The sequence below is a fragment of the Physeter macrocephalus genome, chromosome 4, assembly GCF_002837175.3.
Source record: "Physeter macrocephalus isolate SW-GA chromosome 4, ASM283717v5, whole genome shotgun sequence".
Taxonomy (NCBI): Eukaryota; Metazoa; Chordata; class Mammalia; order Artiodactyla; family Physeteridae; genus Physeter; species Physeter macrocephalus.
In genome coordinates, this window is record NC_041217.1 from 49,717,141 (window position 1) to 49,740,738 (window position 23,598).

Sequence of the window (23,598 nt, forward strand, 5' to 3'; positions counted from 1 at the left end):
ATAGTTAAATTAAAACCAGTTTGTTTGCTAAATAAGTCTGGTTTCAATAAATTTGGCCTGATTATTTACATAAGTATAATGGATTGTATAGGCTCTTTTAAATCTTGCTTTGCTGGAACTTTTCATAAGGAATCTCAAACTGAACTTTTAAAAGACCTCTCAAGGCCAGGAGAGCCATGCCAAGGACTTGTCATCAGATCCCATCGGCAATAGCTACAGATTTAGGTGGATATCTCTCTTCTTGAGGTCCAAAATATCTTGAGGTTCCTGTACCTGCCAGGAAGTGGCCTTCCTTCCTTCCTGGAAAGCTCCTGCTGGGAACCTAAGAGTTTCCAAATTCTGGAGGGATCAGGTAGAGAAAAAAGATAAATGCTTCAATTCTCTTAACAAGGGTATAATTTACTAAATTGCTGTAAGTCATAATTAGCTTAAGGCGAAAATTTCCTTTGCATCTGGACAACAAAGATTAAAAGCTAGTAACATTTCAGACAAAAAGTTTTAAAATTACAATCATATTTATCAGTTCATTCAAAGCCATGTATTAATTTTTGTTCTATTTGAGTCCAGTTTTTTCCATTAGTTCTGTCCACATTGCCTGATGATTGAGGGTGATAGTATTGACAGTGATAATTTCAAGAAGTTTGTGAGGTTTTTGTTGATTTGCCCAGTAAGTGGGTGCCTTGATCACTGGAGACTGTAGAACTATACCCCAAGTGGAAAACACATTTTCTAAGTTTCTTTTTCATTGTGAGGGCATCAGCTTGCAGCAAGGAGAGGCTTTAACCTTCAAACAAAAAGATGGGGTTGGCCAGGGAGCCAAGAAGAGCCAAGCTGTTTTGGGTTTCCCATAGCCCTGACTGTTTAATTCACAGCTATTGTTTACCCATCTTAATTTCTCTGATCTAGGAGCAGACTCTTGCCATGTTACCAGGACATCAGGATGGCAAAAGTCTGACAATGAGGGGTAAATTTTTGCAAAAACATAATGAAAAAACAAACAAAAACAACAGAATGGACTTTATCTACACGTGCCATAATCTTTACAGATTCTGTTGGTGTTGTCTTTGTTTTTGTTTTTTTAAATATTTATTTATTTATTTGGCTGCACCAGGTCTTAGCTGTGGCATGCAGTATCTTCATTGTTGCCTGTGGGATCTTCGTTGCAGCACGCGGGATCTAGTTCCCTGACCCAGGTCCCCTGCATGAGGAGCGTGGAATCTTAACCACTGGACCACCAGGGACGTTCCTGTTGTTGTTGTCTTTGTATGAAAGTCAACTAGGGTATTTCCCTAATACACAGGTTCAGTACCTTTCATGTGAGCCTAAATTTTGATAACAAATAACATTTTATGTTAGGACATATAAGATTTCTATGAATTTCATATAATTTCTCAAATACTTATATATAAACACAACATAAAGAAGGCTTAACGTTACCTTTCATTTGACAATGCTTCCCATGTAATTTAATATACAAAATAAGCCTAATATATCTCTCTTTGAGGTGCTTCAGGACAAAATCACTTTCTTTTCCCTTAACAAAATGCATTTCCATTCTTCTTATCTCCTTTTACTGAAAACACACATCTTATTTTCCTTGTATACTGAAATGCTTCCCTTATTACTTCTAGTAGCTTTAATTACACCTATGTTATAATTTTTAACGCTTAAAAAACCTTAATCTCTTGAGAAGCAGGCTATTGTAAACTGTCATATCAGCACTTCCTGATTGGTAAATCTGTGAACACATTTTATAACCTCTAGAAGCGTACATTTTCTTACAACATTCTTCCCTCAATGTGGTATAAGACATAGGTCTAATAAATCCAAACATCTTTAGCTTTTCATTAGTAAGAAAAGTAGGTAAACTTAGACTTGCTTAGTAATTAATGTTTCAGTATTTTATCTTAATGAGAAATGATCTGGATATTCAATGAATTCTCATCATTCAATTTAACTGAGCAAAACTCTAAAGTTTCAAGTTACCAAAAATTGGAGAAACTATTTTTAGGTAGACCATAAAATATAATCATTCTTTTTTTAAAATTGAAGTATAGTTGATATACAACATTATATGTTACGGGTGTACAGTATAGTGATTCACAATTTTTAAAGTTTATACTCCTAGACCCTCTGCCTAGGATCTTTCCCTAGGTCCTTTTCACCTAGGAAATGTAACAGTACCCCTTTAAGACTCCAAGTCTTAAGATAACAGCTCAAATAAAAGTCATAGACTGTCACTTAATACAAGGAGATCTAGATATCAGAAAAAACTCACCAAAGCACCTGAAGGGTTCTGTGAAGCCAGGGGGGCTCAAGGGGCTGTGCTTGGTACCAAGGCGCTGGTCCAGTATAGACTCCAGGTAACCTCAGATGGGTTTTTCTGATATCCTGCCAACTATGCCAAGCAATGTTGATGGAAATAATCAATAAACAATCTGTAATAAGAATAGAAAAGAGTTTTATTTGAGCCAAACTGAGGACTATAGCCAAGGAGACAGCCTCTCATATAACTCTGAGGAATTGTTCCAGAGAAGCATGGTTTTCAGCAGTATTATATCTTATAAGAACAAAGAACATCAAACAGGGATACATTCTTTCAAAGTTTCAAAAAAATCAGATCACCATGTACACAGTGAGTCAGTGTGGCCTTGGCACCTAGGAAGGGAGTCTTTATCATTGAAAGAATACCAGTATCGGTGTCCCAGGAAGGGAGGCATTTAATCTTATTTTTAACATGCGCATTCTTTACTTATGGTCAATGCACCCTTTTCTTTAATAATTAAAGCAGATGTACAATGTATGTTTGATAGGCCACAAATGGGCTGTTTTAGTTAGGATAAAATTCAAGTTAATTTGTGTATAAGCTAGAATGATTTCCCCATACCTTAGTATGTAAAAATTTCTTCCATCAATAGTTTGAATGAAAGAACCTATTTGAAAAATAAATATATATTGTCAGTTGGAAGTATGTCTGTCATGGAATTTCAACCTATTGAATCAAAAAGTGATAATTTGGAAATCCAAATATTCCTATCTTTGCATTTAAGACTGTTTTAATGTGACTGCAACTTAACTTTTCAATCTAATCTTTCCCTCCTCCACTGTGTTCCTGAAACCATGGTTGATGTGAGAATGTCCAGAGGGTAAAAATTCACAGAATGAACATGGTACGTTTTCCCAGTGACTAGTGTTTACTTAAAGACTTTTTCTTAGAGATGGGGGTGGATGGGGAATGTGAACTTCTGCACTAATATGCTTTGTCAGATTTTTCATTTCGGGCATTATGGAGGATTAGGTGTCTAGAGAAACTCTCCTGGTATAGAACACCTAAAAATGTATATATATACATATATATATCATCAAATGTTGGTGTTTGCTCTGGAGGCATCTGTCTACATGGATGGCCTAAAGCTTGAGTTCTAACAGGTGCAATGAGCAGGAGAGAAAACTAAAGACTTGTCCCCTTATGGTGGAAGACTGGATGGAAATCCCTACATGGATCTGAGAACCCCAAGGAGATACAGTACTTTACTTCAGCTTATAAACAAGGAAAAAAATACCACAGAGAAGGATTTAACAGTGACTCTTGTCTGGCTCAACTTAAGTTTGTTGGAGGAAAAACATGACTTTGGCGAAATTTCTGAACTATGCAAAAAACAAAATAAAAGATTCCAACTAAAAATGTAGTTTAAAGTGGGCTTGGATTGCTACTTCTCCACCTGGCAGAAGTACCTTGAAGAGCAAATTCAAATACTCTCTGGGAAAATGCACTTTAAACCTAGGCCTCAGAGACACCCCAGGGAATATGAGCATGCATATGGTAACTCTCTGTTTAACTTTTTGAGAAACTGCCAAACTGTTTTCCAGGGGGGCTACACCATTTTACCTCCCTACCAACAACATAGGAGGGTTCTAATTTCTCTGCATCCTCGCCAACACTTGTTACTATTTGTCTTTTTTATTATAGCTACCCTAGCAGGTATGAAATAGTATCTCACTGTGGTTTTTTGTTTCTTTTTAATTAATTTATTTTATTTAATTTATTTTTGGCTGCGTTGGGTCTTTGTTGCTGCACGCGGGCTTTCTCTAGTTGTGGTGAGCAGGGACTACTCTTCATTGCAGTGTGTGGGCTTCTCATTGAGGTCACTTCTCTTGTTGCAGAACACAGGCTCTAGGAGTGTGGGCTTCAGTAGTTGTGGCACACAGGCTCAGTAGTTGTGACTAACGGGCTCTAGAGCGCTTGCTCAGTAGTTGCTGCGTGCAGGCTTAGTTGCTCTGTGGCATGTGGAATCTTCCTGGAGCAGGACTTGAATCCATGTCCCCTGAATTGTCAGGCAGATTCTTTATCACTGCGCCACCAGGGAAGTCCCTCTCATTGTGGTTTTGATTAGCATTTCCATAATGACTGATGACACTGAGCATCTTTTCATGTGCTATTGGCTATCAGGTCTTTGGAGAAATGTCTATTCAAATTCTTAGCCCAGTTTAAAATTGGGGTTTTTATCTTTTTATTGTTGAATTAAGAGTTCTTTATATATTTTCAATACAAGTACTTTCGATAAAGTATAATTTGTCTATTTTTTCTACTGTTGCTTGTGCTTTGGGTGTCATCCCTTAGAAATCATTGCCTAATGTACAGTCACAGAGATTTAGGCCTATTTTTTTTTGTAAGAGTTTTATAGTTTTAGCTCTATTTTGAGGTTTTTTTTCTTTTTTGTACATGATCTGAGATAGATGTTTAACTTCATTCTTTTCCATCTGGTTGTCCAGTTGACTCAGCATCATTTGTTGAAAAAGACTATTCTTTCCCCATTTAAGTGACTTGCCACCCTTCTCAAAACCAATTTACCATAAATGTAGGGTTTTGTTTTTTTTTCTGGACTCTCACTTCTATTCCATTGATCTATATGTTTAAACTTATACCATAATATGTTTTTCTGGTTTTTTTTTATTGAGGAACAGTTGATTTACAATATTATTAACATCAAGTGTACAACAGAGTGATTCAAAATTTTATAATTATACTCTACCTATAGTTATTACAAAATACTGGCTATATTCCTTGTGCTGTATAATATATCCTTGTAGCTTCTTTATTTTATACATAGTAGTCTGTACCTCTTAATCCACTACCTGTATCTTATCTCTACACCCTTCCCTCTCCCCACTGGTAACCACTAGTTTGTTCTCTATATCTGTGTCTGCTTATTTTTGTTATATTCATTCATTTATTTCTTAGATTAAGATATAGTATTTATCTTTCTCTCTCTGACTTATTTTACTAAGCATAATACCCTCCAAGTCCAGTCATATCGTTGCAAATGGCAAAATTTCATTCTTATTTATGGCTGAATAGTATTCCATTGAGCATATATATCACATCTTCTTTTTCCATTTTCGGTTGATGGACACTTAGGTTGCTCCCATACCTTGGCTATTGCAAATAATGCTGCTATGACATTGGGGTACATGTCTCTTTTCAAGTTAATGTTTTAATTTTCTTTTTTTTTTTTTTTGGCTGTACGCGGGCCTCTCACTGCTGTGGCCTCTCCTGTTGCGGAGCACAGGCTCCAGACGCACAGGCTCAGCGGCCATGGCTCACGGGTCCAGCCACTCTGCAGCATGTGGAATCTTCCTGGACTGGGGCATGAACCCGTGTCCCCTGCATCAGCAGGCAGACTCTCAACCACTGCGCCACCAAGGAAGCCCTCATTTTCTTTGGATATATACCCAGGAGTGGAATTATTGGATCATAAAGTAGTTCTATTTTTAGTTTTTTGAGGAACCTCCATATTATTTTCCCTAGTGGATGCACCAACTTACATTCCCACCAGCAGTGTACAAGTGTTCCCTTTTCTCCCCGTCCTCACCAACATCTGTCATTTGTGGTCTTTTTTTTTTTTTTTTCTGTGATAACTGCTAGCTTTATTCCTCTGGCTAAGAGATCCAGAGGTAATTTGAGGTTTACATTTTTTTAAATAGTTCTTTCATCAAGAATTTAGTGCCCCCATTGCCCTTATAAGCTGGTTGCAAATTATTTGACTCTTAGTTATAAAAAAAAACCTTTAATTCTTTTTGTGTGACATGTTCATTAAAAAATACATATGAGCAAAAAGAAAAAAACTCACACCACACAGAAATAAGCACAGTTAAAAAAAAAAAAGAAATAAGCACAGTTAAATTTTTGATATATGTATGTATGTATACACATGTACACGCACACACACACAATTTGAGATTTTCTCCTACATATGTGAGCTGATACTAAATATGCTGCTTTGTAACCTGTTATGTTTTACTTTACAATATGGAATGAACATATTTTCATGCATATGTGTGAAACTTCCCAATTGAAAAACAGACCTGGAGAATGTGTCAAAATACAAAATCCAGATGCTGGTAATAAGGACACTACCTAAAACAAAACTCCACCAGATGATTAAAAATAAAACAAAAGTCAAAGATACATCAGAAAATACCAACAGAAAGAAAGCAGGGGCCAGATTTTAATATCAGACAAAAAAAAAAAAAAAAAAAGAATTCAAGGCCTAAAGCACACAGGATGAGGACGGCTGCGTGAATGTCTTTGTTTCCAGAGCATCATCATAAACTTGTTTCTTACTCTTCTTATCTCTTCCCTAAGCCTTTCCAACTTATCTACTCCTCTTATCATTTCTTCTGGGTCCAAATGCCTAACCGGAGTGTCCTCTTTATATTCCTGACCAGGCTGAGTCAGCCCTCCTCTAAGGTTTCCTTCTGCTTCCTGGCTTACACCTTCTTCAGAAAGTTGAGGATTTCTTTCTGCCTCCTGTGGTACAGCTTCCATAGGGCAGTCTTCCTCAGCCTTTGGCATGTTCTGTGCTTTTCCTTCATTTTCTTCACAAGACTTTTGCATGTTGAGAATTTTTCTCTTATTTCCTTTTTGAATAAATTAACCCTGCAGGGATCCAGGGGATTTTCCTCCCTCTTCCCTCACTCGATTTGGGTTGCTTCCAAAAGACCAAGAGTCCTGAAAGGATCCGGGGCACTTTTCTCCTCCAGCAATAGGGAGCTACCTGTAGTCTTTTTGATGATAGCCATTCTGACAGGTGTGAAATGATATCTCATTGTGGTTTTGATTTGCATTTTTCTGATGATTAGTCATGTTGGGTATCTTTTCATGTGCCTGTTGGCCATCTGTATGTCTTCTTTGAAAAATGTCTATTTAAGTCTTCTGGCCATTTTTTAATCAGGTTGTTCATTTTTTGATATTGAGTTGTATGAGCTCTGTGTGTCTGTGTATCTATGTGTGTGTATATATGTATACATATATATATGATATTAACCCCTTATTGGTCATATCATTTGCAAATATTTTCTCCCATTCAGTAGATTCTTTTTTAATTTTGTCAATGGTTTCCTTTGCTGTGCAAAAGATTTTAAGCTTAATTAGGTTCCATTTGTTTATTTTTGCTTTTGTTTCCTTTGCCTTAGGAGGCAGATCCAAAAAATTATGGCTACAATTTATGTCAAAGAATATTCTGCCTATGTTCTCTTCTAGGAGTTTTATGGTTTCAGGTCTTGCATTTAGGTCTTTAATCCATTTTGAGTTTATTTTTGTATATGATATGAGAAAATGTTCTAATTTCATTCGTTTACATGTAGCTGTCCAGTTTTCCCAGAACCACTTATTGGAGAGATTGTCTTTTCCCCATTGTATATTCTTGCCTCTTTTGTCATAGATTAATTGACCATAGTGTGTGAATTTATTTCTGGCCCTCTATTCTGTTCCACTGATTTATGTGTCTGTTTTTGTGCCAGTGCCATAATGGTTTTTTTTGGTTTTGTTTTTGGCTGTGCTGCTTCTTCGTTGCCGTGTGCGGGCTTTCTCTAGTTGCAGCGAGTGGGGCCTACTCTTCATTGTGGTGCATGGGCTTCACGTTGTGGTGGCTTCTCTTGTTGTGGAGCAAGGGATCTAGGCGCATGGTCTTCAGTAGTTGCAGCACGTGGGCTCAGTAGTTGAGGCACGCAGGCCCTAGAGCGCAGGCTGTATAGTTGTGGCACGTGGGCTTAGCTGCTCTGCAGCATGAGAGATCTTCCTGGACCAGGGATCGAACCTGTGTCCCCTGCATTGGCAGGCAGATTCTTAACCTCTGCACCACCAGGGAAGTCCTGCCATACTGTTTTCCTTTGAATTTTACTATATTTATTTACTTTTTACACAGCAGGTTCTTATTAGTTATCTATTTTACACATATTAGTGTATATATGTCAATCCCAATCTCCCAATTCATCCCGCCACCACACACACACACACACACACACACACACACACACACACGCCATACTGTTTTGATTACTGTAGTTTTGTAGTATAATTTCAAGTCAGGGAACGTGATTTCTCCAGCTCCGTTCTTCTTTCTCAAGATTGTTTTTGCTATTTGGGGTCTTTTGTGTTTTCATACGAACTTTAAAATTATTTGTTTAGTTCTGTTAAAAATGTCTTTGGCATAGTGGTTAAGAATCCACCTACCAATGCAGGGGACATGGGTTCTATCCCTGGTCCAGGAAGATCCCACATGCCGTGGAGCAACTAAGCCTGTGCGCCACAACTACTGAGCCTGCACTCTTGAGCCCATGCCCCACAACTACTGAGCCCACATGCCACAACTACTGAAGCCCACAAGCTTAGAGCCTGTGCTCCGCAACAAGAGAAGCCACCGCATTGAGAAGCCCGCGCACCGCAACAAAGAGTAGCCCCCGCTCAATGCAACTAGAGAAAGCCCATGCACAGCAATGAAGACCCAACACAGCCATAAATAAATAAATAAATAAATAAAAATTTAAAAATTCCTTTGCTATTTTGATACAGATTGCATTGAATCTGTAGATTGCCTTGGGTAGTACGATCATTTCAACAGTATTAAATCTTCCAGTCTGTGAACCCAGTGTATCTATCTTTCTGCTTGTGTCGTCTTCTATTTCTTTCATCAGTGTCTTATAGTTTTCTGAATACAGTTCTTTTGCCTTCTTGGGTAGGTTTATTCCTAGGTATTTTATTCTTTTTGATGCTATGGTAAATGAGATTGTTTTCTCAATTTCCATTAGTTAGTTCTTAGTGTATAGAAAAGCAACAGACTTCTGTATATTAATTTTGTGTCCTACAACTTCACCAAATTAATTAAAGAGCTCTAGTAGTATTTTGGTGGGGTCATTAGGATTTTCTAAGTGTAGTATCATATCATTTCAAACAATAACATTTTTATTCCTCTTTTTCAATTTTGATTCCTTTTCTTTCTTTTTTTTTTTTTGTATGATTACTGCGGTTAAGACTTCCAATACTGTATTGAATAAAAGTGGCGAGAGTGGGCAACCTTGCCTTGTGGAACAAGGATCTTAGGGGAAATGGCTTTTAGCTTTTCACCATTGAGTATGTTAACTGTGGGCTTATAATACATAGTCTTTATTATGTTGAGGTATGTTCCCTCTATAACCACTTTGATGAGAGTTTTTATCATAAACTGATGTTGAATTTTGTCAAAAGCTTTTTCTGCATCTATTGAGGTGATCACATGGTTTTTATTCTTCAATTTTTTAATATGGTATATCACATTGATTGATTTGTGGATACTGAACCATCCTTGCATCCCTAGGATAAATCCCCCTTGATCCTGGTGTATGATCCCTTTAATGTATTGTTGGATTCAGTTTGCTAATATTTTGTTGAGGATTTTTACATCTATGTTCATCAGTGATATTGGCCTGTAATTTTTGTGTGTGTGTATGTGTGATATCTTTGTCTGGTTTTGCTATCAGGGTGGCCTTGTAGAATGAGTTTGGAAGTGTTCCTTCCTCTGCAATTTTTTGGAATAGTTTGAGAAGGACAAATGTTAACTCTTCTCTAAATGTTTGACAGAATTCGCCTGTGAAGCCATCTGGTCTTGGACTTCTGTTTGTTGGGAGTTTTAAAATGACAGTTTCAATGTCAGTACTTGTGATTGATCTGTTCATATTTTCTATTTCTTCCTGGTTAAGTCTTGGGAGATTGTACATTTCTATGAATTTGTCCATTTCTTCTAGACTGTCCATTTTATTGGCATATAATTGTTCATAGTCTCTTATAATCCTTTGTAACCTTATGCCATTATATCTTTTATAACCTAATCTAATGACATTTTATCACTTCTGCCATGTTCTGTTGATTACACAGATCTACTCTGGTACAATATGAGAGGAATTACATAAGACTCTGAGTACCAGGAGGTGAGAATTATTTGGGGCCATCTTGGAGGCAAGGTACCACATAACAGTAACCATGTAATTATTATCTGGATGTATAAAAATATATGCTTTTTGTAATTTAGTAATACAATCAGACTTCTAAATCTAATAAAGGCTAGTTTCAAAATACTTACCCTAATCATCATGTTTAATGGCAAAACATTAAAAGCATTCTCTTTCAAACCAGGAAAAAGACAGAAATGCCCACTTTCCCCACTCTACTCACCATTGTATTATAGGCCTTAGCCAGTGTAATAAGGCAAGACAAAGAAAGAATTTGAAAGGAAGACATGACTCTGTAATTCTTTGGTGATGATATGATTCCTACATGAAAAACCGAGAAAGAATCTATGAACAGTTGATGAGAGCAGTCAGTAAAACTTCTAGATATAAGATTATACCAGCAGCAAAAAAGAACATTTATTTTAAAATGATAGCCTTACTGTAGCAACAAAAACTGTTAAATAATCTGGAAAAAATGTACAAGATCTTAGTGGAGAAACCTATAAAAGCTTATTGAAAGACATTAAGGAAGACTAAATAAATAGGGAGATATAGCCTATTCTTGAATAAGAAAAATCAGGCAAGAGGGTCATGCCCTACTAGATTGAAAAAAATCTTAACATTCAGTTGTAATTATTGAAACAATGTGGTATTGACAAAAAGATTAATAAGTCGATGGAACTGACAAGAAAGCACAGAAACAGAACATGCTTTGGGAACTTGAGATACAATAGAGTTTTCAGTTCAGAAAAGCTGCTCAATTGGACCTATTTAAAGTTTTTTCCTCATATCAAACAAAAATAAATTCCAAGTGGATGATTAAAAACTTAAATATGAAAAATAAAACTTGTAAAACTTCTGAAATAAATTACAGAAAACCTTCTTTGTGATCCCATGGTGAAAGAATTTAAGACAGAAAAAGGTGAAACCGTAAAAGAAAATATTGCTACTTTCTGTCCATCAAAATACACTACAAAAAGAGTGGAAAATGCAATAAACAACCTAGAAGAGACTTGTAATGTATATAACTGACAAAGTATTAGTACTCATAATATTTTTAAATTCTACAGAGAAAATGTAATGGAAATACAAGCAAAAGCCTTGATGTTATGAAAGAAAAAACACAAATGGCCACTAAATATATGAAAATGCTCAAAGTCCCTGGTAATCAGAGAAATTCAATCTAAAACTATAATCATATTTCATCTCATGTGTACCGTACAGGCAAAACATAAAGGGTGATGAAGATGTAGAACAACAGGTACTCGCATTCACTACCAGCAAAAGTTGGTACAACCATTTTGGAAGACAATTTGGTATTTTTCTGGTGTTCTATTGCTGCATACAAGCCACCCCAAATTTAGTGACTTAAAATAACATTCCAGGGCTTCGCTGGTGGCGCAGTGGTTGAGAGTCCGCCTGCCGATGCAGGGGACGCGGGTTCGTGCCCCAGTCCGGGAAGATCCCAGCACGCCGCGGAGTGGCTGGGCCCGTGAGCCATGGCCGCTGAGCCTGCGCGTCCGGAGCCTGTGCTCCGCAACGGGAGAGGCCACAACAGTGAGAGGCCCGCGTACCGCAAAAAAATAAATAAATAAATAAAATAAAATAACATTCCACAGTTTCTGTGGGTCGGCAGATTGGAAGGGGCTTGGCTGGGCAGCTCTGGAATCATTCATTCAGTGCCAGTGGGTCATGTGGGAGTTGGGGCCACTAGGAGCTGGCTGGAATCATTCTTCATGTTGTCTCAGCGTCCCTCCTTGGGACCTCTCCACTTGGGCAGCTAGATTGAGCTCATAGCATGGTGGCCTCAGGCCTCTGGTTGGTCAGAGTCCTTATAAGGAAGCTAAAGTCTTTTAGGAACAAGTATTTGAGCTAACAAAATAGAAGGTGTATGGCCCTTTAGGAACTAGCTTTGAAAGTCACACTGAGTAACTTCTGCCATTCGCTATTGATTGAAAGTTACAAAAGCTCACCCACTATCAAAGAAAGGGGACATAGACTCCACATCTTGATGGGAGATGTGTCAAAGTCACATTGTAAAAAGAGCATTTGGATGGAAGATATTTTTGTTGCTATCTTTAGAAAATATTATGTGCCACAGGCACTATTTACTAAAATTTAATTCACTCCTGGATATTTACCCTACAGAAATTCCTTCCCATATGCATCTGGAGACACAACACTTTGTAATTACAAATAACTGAAAACAACATGTCCAGCGACACTGGAATGGATAAATATACAGCAATACTCTTCACAAGTGAAAGTGAATGAACTCTAACCACACATATTGATATGAAAGAATCACAAAAACAATGTGGAACTGAAAAGGCAAATTGTAGAATATATATATCATTTATATCAAGGTCACAAATAAGTAAAGCTATTTATGCTACTTTATGTTATATTGTTTAGGAATATCTACATTTGTGGTAAACTAGTAAATTACAGAGAAAAGCAAAGGCATGAGTAACATAAAATTCAGGATAGTGGTTTCCTGGAGGGAAAACAAGCAGAGGAGAATAGTCTGGGAGGGGTATACTGGGAGCTTTAAGGTTCTGGGCTGTTTTATTTCTTAAGCTGAGTGGTAGTTACTTACTGTTCAGTTTAATAATAAACTGTTTATTAGGTTTTGAATTTGAATTAGGTTTGAAAACAGAACAGTTTAATAATAATATTTAAAATATATGTATATATTCGTGACAATTCTCACAAAATTCAAAAAATATGTATTTACATAAAGGGCTTTGCCACATGTATAATGACCCTCCTTTCCCAAGAAAGTATATTAGCCAGGTTTAGAAATAGGAAACTTGTTTTCTCCTCTGATAACAGACATTTGAAACATTATTTTTACATAGCACCATTGATATGATAGACTGGTATGCAAAGTTTGCATTCATTTTAAAGATAAAACATGAGATTTCAAAGACATTGAGTGGGGATATGGGGACAAACGCTTAAATTTCTTGATGAATGGGACATTTGAGTTTATTCTTTCTCTGTAAGGAGATATTTTGGCAGAAAAGTTTTGAGAAGCTCTGAGTCTCCTGGCCAACTTGATTACTCATTATTTCCTGAACACATCCTGTATCTTCTGACTTCATGCTTTGGCTCCTGCCAAACCTTTCAAGTCACAAAATTTAGTTGGTAAAATAGAGGAGGTAAAAAGCCAACTTGTTCTTGTCCAGAACCAGGACGATTTGATCTACATTCAGTGTTCCTGCAGAAGGGAAACAACCCTCTAACATTTGTGCAAGTCTGCCTTATGATGTAAAATTTGAAGACCTGGATCCATTGTTTCATACTGACTCTGCAACTGTTCAAACTCAGCCAATAAGGGCGATTGTTTCCAGCTGATAGCAGTTTGGTGAAATTAATTGTTGCTTGACATTATTTTTGTTATTTAAAATTCATTCAGCCCTGACAACCTATTAGGGAATCTTACTCAAATTTCTAACAGATGGCTATTTACTATATTGCTAAAACCACCACAATTATTTCTTGAACTTTTACTGGTAATTTCTGCAGAGTTAGATTCCAGTGGAAATTAAAGGTGGACTGTTAGAACATTGCATAGAGGATCTTATATAGTTCCAGAGAGTGGCTTTTCATCCCTGAGTATGAAGTTTAATGTGCTCCTACGTCTTCTTCTAAAACAATATACCGAAAGACATGTCTTGTTACCACGCATTGCCCAGCCTGACTCTGAGTCAGTGAACCTCTCACCTCCATAGATTGTTCATTGTGCCAAAGGATGTACATTAGTGAAGCAAACTGGGTAAATTTGTTCTCTATTGCGTATGCTTTAGATGTCTTGAAGGCAAAAGTCTTGACTCTTCACACCTACCACTCCTGTCTATTTTTTGATTTCTTAAATCCATGATTTCTCAAGAAATCTCTTGAGGTGTACCTCCCACTTCCTAAATATGTGATTCAGTTAAATTCAAAATCTATTTATTGTTTCCTATACTTACTGTGTTACACACTACACAGGGGAATCAAGAATGGGTAAGACCATCTCTGTTCTTCAGGAACAACAGAGAATTTTGTGTGTGTATGTGTGTATGTTTGTGTTTGTGTGTGTATACAGGAAGTTGAAGTAGGTGGTTAAAAAGTATATAGATAACTGTAAATAAGGCAGGTCACACATGCTATTTGTAGGCCCACCAATAACATTTGTGGGATTGAGAACCAAAGAATAAATTGAGGCCCACGTGCCTTATTTTTAAGTCTTTAAAAGTTATAAATCAAGTTCACACAGGACTATCAAATAAAATATATCTTCTTATATCAACAAACAAACCTTTATAACAATCAAATGGGAAAATATATCTAAAGCTATAACTTTTGTATGACTGAAAGAGAAGTAAAATGTCAAATATTACAATTTAAATATTATTGCATGTGTCTAGATTTTGGGCTGATGATCCAATGATATTTGGATGGGGAATAAAATTAAAACATGTAATTCATATATTATGTATTTATTTCATAACTTTTGCCATCATCAACAAAATCATTAATTATGTTATCATTAAGATTTTAATTTTTTGTGCACTATCTACAGTAATGATTCAAAGTATTAGTATACAAAATGTAGTAGAATTTAAAGTGTACAAAAATTGAATGTGTTGAATATATTTTCATTAGGAAAGTACATGTAAAATGTAAAATAAAAATTATTTTACTATATGTTTTAAAAGTTATTTCATTTATAAAATATTATATTAAAATTAAATGGAAAAATAAAATATAATTAATGAATATCAATATTTTAAGTCATATTATTTAAATAAAACTGGCATTTAAAAATGTTTTTCTTGGGGCCTCCCTGGTGGCGCAGTGGTTGAGAGTCCGCCTGCCGATGCAGGGGACACGGGTTCGTGCCCTGGTCCGGGAGGATCCCACATGCTGCGGAGCGGCTGGGCCCGTGAGCCATGGCCGCTGAGCCTGCGCGTCCGGAGCCTGTGCTCCTCAATGGGAGAGGCCACGGCGGTGAGAGGCCCGCGTACCGCAAAAAAAAAAAATGTTTTTCTTGGGCTTCCCTGGTGGCGCAGTGGTTGAGAATCTGCCTGCTAATGCAGGAGACACGGGTTCGAGCCCTGGTCTGGGAGGATCCCACATGCCGCCGAGCAACTGGGCCCGTGAGCCACAACTACTGAGCCTGCGCGTCTGGAGCCTGTGCTCTGCAACAAGAGAGGCCGCGATAATGAGAGGCCCGGGCACCATGATGAAGAGTGGCCCCCGCTTGCCACAACTAGAGAAAGCCCTCGCACAGAAACGAAGACCCAACACAGCAAATATAAATAAATAAATAAATAAATAAATAAATAAACTCCTACCCCCAACATCTTCTTTAAAAAAAAAACAAAAAAGTTTTTCTTTTTGTCTGATGTATTACATGTAGTGAAGTACACAGACCTTAAGTATATAGTTAGAAGAACTTTTACATTTGTGAACACCCATGTAATCACCACCCAGATCAAGACACTGAATATTTCTAACAGAGCAGCAGGCTCCCTCATGCCATCTCTCAACTGATAACTTGGCAAAAGGTAACCACCATTCAGACTTCTATATTAGTTTTTTCTGTATTTAAAAATTACTTTATTTAGATATAATTCACATGCCATAAAATTCACCCATTTAAAGTGTACAATTCGAACTTCCCTGGTGGCGCAGTGGTTAAGAATCTGCCTATCAATGCAGAGGACATGGGTTCGAGCCCTTGTCCGGGAAGATCCCACATGCCGCGGAGCAACTAAGCCCGTGTGCCACAACTATTGAGCCTGTGCTCTAGAGCTTGCGAGCCACAACTACCGAGCCTGTGTGCCTAGACTCCATGCCCTGCAACAAGAGAAGCCACCGCAATGAGAAGCCCATGCACCACAAAGAAGAGTAGCCTTCGCTCGCCGCAACTAGAGAAAGCCCGCACGCAGCAACAAAGACCCAACACAGCTAAAAGTAAATAAATAAAATAAATTTAAAAAAAAAGAGCAATGTACTTAAAAAAAAATAAAGTGTATAATTCAATAGTTTTTAGTGTAGTCACAGCGTTGCGCAACCATCACTACAATCAATCTTAGAACGCTTCCATCACCCCCAAAAGAAACTGTATCTCTTAGCAGTCACTTCCAATTTCCACTCAGTTCTCCCAGCTCTGGGTAACTACCAATGTTCTTTCTGTCTACAGATTTACCTATCCTGGACGTTCCATATGGATGGAATCATATAATATGTGGTCTTCTGTGACAGTCTTATTTCCCCTTAGCATAATATTTTCAAGTTTTATCTACGTTGAAACATATGTCAGTACTTCATTTCTGTTTATGGATGAATCATATTCAATTATATGGATATACTATGTTTTATTTATTCATTCATTAGTTGATAAGCATTTAGTTTGTTTCCACTTTTTGGTTATTATGAATAATGCTGCTATGAATACTTTGTACAAGTTTTTGTGTGGACAAATGTTTCTCTTGGATATATACCTAGGAGTGGAATTGCTGGGTCATATTGCAATTATATGCTGAACTGCTAGGCTGTTTTGCAAAGTGGTTGCACCACTTAAATATTTTTACTGTAAAGTCTATTTTATCTGATATTAATATAGCCACTCCAGCTTTCTTATGATTGCTTTTTGAATGACACGTTTTTCCATTCTTTTAATTTCAACCTCTGTGTATCTTTGAATCTAAACTGCTCCTATAGGTAGCATATAGATGGATTTTATTTATTAATGTATTCTGTTCATTCACACAATGTTATTATTATCGATATAGCTGAATTTATGTCTGCCATAATTTTTGTTTTCTGTGTCTCATGTCTTTTTTGTTCATCTCTTCCTACCTTACTCTTTTTTTCTTTAATTGAATATTTCTTAGTGTAACATTTAAATTTCTTTAATGATTTTTTTCCCTATATTTTTTGGAGTTATTTTCTTAGTGGTTTCTCTAGGTCTTACCATATCATCTTAACTGACCAGAATCTTCTTTAGATTTATACCAACTTAGTTCCAGTAAGATAAAAAAAAATCATCTGGTGATTCAGGAAATCTTGAGGGTGTTTTCTTATGTGTGTATATTACCTGAACTATTATTACATCTATGGCAGTGCCTAAAATGTAATACTTTGCTATTTAGAGCTAGAGGCAGTCTATCGAATCAACCTGCAGTCTACTTAACAGGGATAGGTGGCACTCTTCCTTGAATATAAAGAAATCTGTTTGTAGAAAAACACGTGATGACAGCATGCAAGATGACTGAATCACTAACAGAAGGAATGAAGTTGCATCTGACCTCTCATTAGTTTGGGATCTGCCCACAATCTTATATTTCAGTTGGCTTCATTAATTCATTCAATATATTTTTCAGGTGGTTCTTACATATTTTGCTGGATGCTTCCAGAATACATAAAAAAGAGAGGAGTCCAACTCTCCAAGAGTTTTCAGGGACATACCAATCAAGGTTGTCCTGATTTACACTCTTGCCTCGTACTAACTTAGTCACAAAACCTTAACTCCGGATGAGTCTATGTTTTCACTATGCCTGAGTGCCAATGGAGAAATTACACATATTTGAAATGGGATAAAGATTTGTTGCTTGTTTGGTATCATTAAGGGAGATGTGACCCTTTGAAGAACTGAGATGTTGGACTTCCCTGGCTGAACAGTGCTTAAGAATTCACCTGCCAACGCAGGGGACACTGGTTCGATCTCTGGTCCGGGAAGATCCCACGTGCCACGGAGCAACTAAGCCCGTGTGCTACAACTACTGAGCCTGTGCTCTAGAGCCTGCAAGCCACAACTACTGAAGCCTACATGCCTAGAGCCAGTGCTCCTCAACAAGAGAAGCCACTGCAATGAGAAGCTTGCGGACCACAATGAAGAGTAGTCTCCACTCGCCACAACTAGAGAAAGCCAGCAGGCAGCAACAAAGACCCAGTGCAGCCAAAAATAAAATTAATTAATTAATTAATTAAAATTTTTTAAAAAAACAACAACCTTTCTTAAAAAAAAAAAAGAACTGAGATGTTTGTATTTTAAAACCCAATTTGGTTCCTGTTCAGTTTCCCGTTCTGGCTCCCTGTAGACCCCAGTGTCTTCTTGTGATATGGCTCAGTCCCCAGGTTCAGGCCACTGATCTCTTCCTTCCCCACATCAAAGTTTAGCTGCATCCCTGGGTGGTAGGACTTTAGATGGCTTTTATCTTTGTGCTTTTTTGTACTTGATTTTATTTTCTGCAGTAAGTATGCATTATTGACACAACCAGCAAAAAACGTTACAACTATTTTTATTGTAAAATTAAACAAATCTTGATTGCTTCCTGTTCAGTTTCTTTAGGTCTCAGGTGGAGATGGACTAGTGCAGCTTAAATATTAACCTGATTAAAGCTTATTCTTCCTCCTTCTCCAGGAAGCATTTTCTTACTTCAGTCAGCATTAACTCCAGCCACCCAGCCTGCTATGCTGAAAATCCTGGATACATCCTGAACCACCACATCCAAACACTCTCTAATTCCGTTAATTGTCTGTTTTTAAATCTCTCTCAAATATGCCCAACCCACTTGCTACTGCCCTAGTTTAGGCACTTATCATCTCTCATCCATAGTACTGTAATGCCCTTCTAACTGGTCTCTCCACCTTCAGTTTCATTTCCTCTAGTACAGTACAGTCTCCTAAATCATGACTCTTCCCTACTTAACATCCTTTACTGGCTCCCCACTGTCTATGGGAGTCTGAGTCAGAATGTCTCAGCATGGTCTACACATTTCTTTTTTTTTTTTTTTAAGTTTTTATTTTATACTGGAGTATAGTTGATTAACAATGTTGTGTTGGTTTCAGGTGTACAACAAGGTGATTCAGTTATCCCTATACATGTATCTATTCTTTTTCAAATTCTTTTCCCATTTCTTAAGCCCTGACACCAACTTTATCTCTTGCCACTTCTCGGTAAGTACTTCAACAATACTCAACTACTTTCCAGTCTCTTGCATAGTTCTGGCTCTAGTTCTGGCTCCCTCTTGTCTTGTTAGCCTTTGACCTTGTTTTTCTTTTGTTTAGAATGTCCCTCCTCCCTTGCCTGCCAATTAAACTTCTCTTTCTTCCTACTGGTTCAGAAAGCTAGAGTCAGGTAGACTTCCTCCATTCAACCTTCCCTCTCCTAGAGTAGCAGGCTGTGATAATCATTCCATCTGCTCCAACTGAATCCAGAAGATAACAACATCAAAAATAATGATAAACCTCAGTGTAGAAAAGTGTAAAATAACTGTTGATATTTATTGAGTACTTCTATATGCCAGTGTCTGTACTTGGAGCTCTGTAGGCATTGACTCATTTCATCCTTACAGTGACCCTGTAAGGTAGGCACTTTAAAAAAACTTTTTTTTAATTTTAATTTTAATTTTTTATGTCTACTGGAGTATAATTGCTTTACAATGGTGTGTTAGTTTCTGCTGTATAACAAAGTGAATCAGCTATATGTACACATATATACCCATAGTCCCTCCCTCTTGCATCTCCCTCCCACCCTCCCTATCCCACCCCTCTAGGTGGTCACAAAGCGCCGAGCTGATCTCCCTGTGCTATGTGGCTGCTTCCCACTAGCTATCTATTTTACATTTGGTAGTGTATATATGTCCATGCCACTCTCTCACTTCATCCCAGCTTAGTTTCCCGTTCTGGCTCCCTGTAGACCCCAGTGTCTTCTTGTGATATGGCTCAGTCCCCAGGTTCAGGCCACTGATCTCTTCCTTCCCCACATCAAAGTTTAGCTGCATCCCTGGGTGGTAGGACTTTAGATGGCTTTTATCTTTGTGCTTTTTTGTACTTGATTTTATTTTCTGCAGTAAGTATGCATTATTGACACAACCAGCAAAAAACGTTACAACTATTTTTATTGTAAAATTAAACAAATCTTGATTGCTTCCTGTTCAGTTTCTTTAGGTCTCAGGTGGAGATGGACTAGTGCAGCTTAAATATTAACCTGATTAAAGCTTATTCTTCCTCCTTCTCCAGGAAGCATTTTCTTACTTCAGTCAGCATTAACTCCAGCCACCCAGCCTGCTATGCTGAAAATCCTGGATACATCCTGAACCACCACATCCAAACACTCTCTAATTCCGTTAATTGTCTGTTTTTAAATCTCTCTCAAATATGCCCAACCCACTTGCTACTGCCCTAGTTTAGGCACTTATCATCTCTCATCCATAGTACTGTAATGCCCTTCTAACTGGTCTCTCCACCTTCAGTTTCATTTCCTCTAGTACAGTACAGTCTCCTAAATCATGACTCTTCCCTACTTAACATCCTTTACTGGCTCCCCACTGTCTATGGGAGTCTGAGTCAGAATGTCTCAGCATGGTCTACACATTTCTTTTTTTTTTTTTTAAGTTTTTATTTTATACTGGAGTATAGTTGATTAACAATGTTGTGTTGGTTTCAGGTGTACAACAAGGTGATTCAGTTATCCCTATACATGTATCTATTCTTTTTCAAATTCTTTTCCCATTTCTTAAGCCCTGACACCAACTTTATCTCTTGCCACTTCTCGGTAAGTACTTCAACAATACTCAACTACTTTCCAGTCTCTTGCATAGTTCTGGCTCTAGTTCTGGCTCCCTCTTGTCTTGTTAGCCTTTGACCTTGTTTTTCTTTTGTTTAGAATGTCCCTCCTCCCTTGCCTGCCAATTAAACTTCTCTTTCTTCCTACTGGTTCAGAAAGCTAGAGTCAGGTAGACTTCCTCCATTCAACCTTCCCTCTCCTAGAGTAGCAGGCTGTGATAATCATTCCATCTGCTCCAACTGAATCCAGAAGATAACAACATCAAAAATAATGATAAACCTCAGTGTAGAAAAGTGTAAAATAACTGTTGATATTTATTGAGTACTTCTATATGCCAGTGTCTGTACTTGGAGCTCTGTAGGCATTGACTCATTTCATCCTTACAGTGACCCTGTAAGGTAGGCACTTTAAAAAAACTTTTTTTTAATTTTAATTTTAATTTTTTATGTCTACTGGAGTATAATTGCTTTACAATGGTGTGTTAGTTTCTGCTGTATAACAAAGTGAATCAGCTATATGTACACATATATACCCATAGTCCCTCCCTCTTGCATCTCCCTCCCACCCTCCCTATCCCACCCCCCTAGGTGGTCACAAAGCGCCGAGCTGATCTCCCTGTGCTATGTGGCTGCTTCCCACTAGCTATCTATTTTACATTTGGTAGTGTATATATGTCCATGCCACTCTCTCACTTCATCCCAGCTTACTTTCCCCACCCCCCCCACCAAGGTAGGCACTTTTATTATCCCTTCTTATTATAATACTTGTCCTACTTGTCTTAAAATGGCTAACTTATTATCAATCTCCCCAATAGACAGTTGTTTTTATTCATCTTTAGATTCCTAGCAACTAATACAAGTTCCGTACATGTGGTTTTTGGAATGTGATAAAGCCAACATTCATATTTAACCAAGCCTTGATCCCAAGGAGTGAATGATGTGAGATTTTCAGGTCAGTGATGGGAGAGGCTTGGAGCTTGGGCAGAGGCATTCAGGGTCCCTCCAGTCATATTAAATGATCTTTCCCCTTGAACTAAATGGCATCCTCCTACTTGCTTAAGAAAACCACCCGGGAATCACCTTGTTTACCACCTTTCTTCACACCTGCACCTCAGGAAAATATCCTGAGATCCTTCAACTTCTGTTTCTATAGCTGTTCCATTTCTAAGCCCCTGAAAGTCATTCTCTACAAAATAGGTTGACTTAAAAAACAAGACAAGACATAACAAACAAAAAATCCAAACAACAGGATTAGCCTTCTGCTTAACTTGCCAACCTCAGTCTCACACCCTCCACACAAGGTGTTTCAGGCCTCCTGGCCTTCTGTTCCTCAAACAAGCCAACGTTGTTCAGCATCAGCACTTCCGCACCCATGTCCTCGGTCTAGAATGCTCTTCTTCCCCATAATTGGCATAGCTGGCTCCTTCTCCTCATTTAAGGCTTAGTTCAGATCATCTCCTCAAAAAGTCCTTTCTTGACCACTCTGTTTTGTTTTCTTCTTAACACATCACTACCTGCTATTATTTTATTTACTTTTTAAAAAAATTTATCTTTTCCACTAGAAACATAAGCATCTAAGCGCTGGGCTTCTGTTATATTCACTCCTGTATCCCTAGCACCAAGAACAAAACACAATATTTTTTGAATGAATAAATGAAACAAGGGAAAAAAACCGAGTCTTTTTAGTGTATGTATATAGTGGTGAGCAGTCTTAAGGAAAGGAGTCCCTGTGTTCCTACTGCTCTTAAACTGGTAGGAGGGGAGAGGTGATGTATCAGATCCTATTGTCATCCAGGTGGCAGAATTAGCAATCACAACTGTAGAAGAGGTAAACTGGGTGTGCCTGCCAATGACTGCCAGTCCTGAATTGACTGAACGCTGAAGCCAGGTTCTGCTTCGGGGTGAACAATGCTGGGTGCTCTGGGCGGCCAGGGGAACTTATACAAATCTCCTTGTTAAAAGGTCCACCGAAAGTAGTCAGTTTAGGTAACCTTGATCCATTTGTTCAGGGCAGCCTGACCGGGTCATGGGTGGCCATCTCAACCTGATAGTGTAGGGTTGGATTGACTAGACAGGCTAGGTTAGCTCGTACTGGTTTGCAGGCTGAGAGTGTGGCCCTTCAGTCCCTGTTGCCCACATCATTCCCTTTTCACCTACCTTTACTCTGAGTTTACCTACGTATTGGCCTTCATAAAATCTAAGCGATCTAAACAGATACAATCTAACTGTAACTAATCTGTGTCCTCATCTCTCTGCATCATTATTTTCTCTTTAATTGTGAAGCCCCCTTTTAAATTACTTCATTGCCCCGGTATTTCACTTACCTTATTGTCTCCTTATCCAGTTCGCTGAAGAACACAGTTAAGAACAATTTTCAAAGCATTAAAGCATCCCATGACAAACGCTTCTGGCTAGCGCTTCTAGTTGTCCTAGGGGGTCAGTTCAAACTGCAATAATCCACAGTTCTATAGGCGGATTCTGCGAGTCTCTGGAAGAGGCACCAGACTCGTCAGTCCTGCGCTACAATGCAGGGCTCCTTTTCGGACAGGCAGCAAGTTGCCTCGGTCCCATTTCTGCAGAACAGTGGATCGCTGGGGTAGAAATGGAAAGCAAGCTACTGTCGCGGGAATCAAGGTCTGCTCGCGCAAAGCTTCCCACTTAGTGGGCCAAGGCCAGCGAAGGTCTCTCGCCCTGGGAACCCCGCGCTCTCGGGAAGGGGCGGGGCGGCCGTGGGAGGTGGGCGGAGCCTGACGGTGGGCGGGGCCA

The 23,598-nt window shown here is 38.2% G+C and overlaps 1 protein-coding gene and 1 long non-coding RNA gene across 2 annotated transcripts; both read right to left on the bottom strand.

Annotated features, from left to right (window-relative positions):
* Window positions 1-106: 106 nt before the first annotated feature.
* Window positions 107-23,507, bottom strand: LOC102986538 (uncharacterized). Its single transcript, XR_002893340.2, has 3 exons — window positions 23,157-23,507; window positions 2,279-2,438; window positions 107-1,322 (listed from the first exon to the last, which is right to left on the bottom strand). It is a non-coding gene; the product is annotated as an uncharacterized lncRNA (long non-coding RNA).
* On the bottom strand, window positions 6,545-7,022 carry LOC102986255 (transcription elongation factor A protein-like 8). Its single transcript, XM_007109044.4, has one exon. The coding sequence runs from the start codon at window positions 6,896-6,898 to the stop codon at window positions 6,545-6,547; it is 354 nt and encodes a 117-aa protein (XP_007109106.2). The 5' UTR covers window positions 6,899-7,022.
* Window positions 23,508-23,598: the final 91 nt, after the last annotated feature.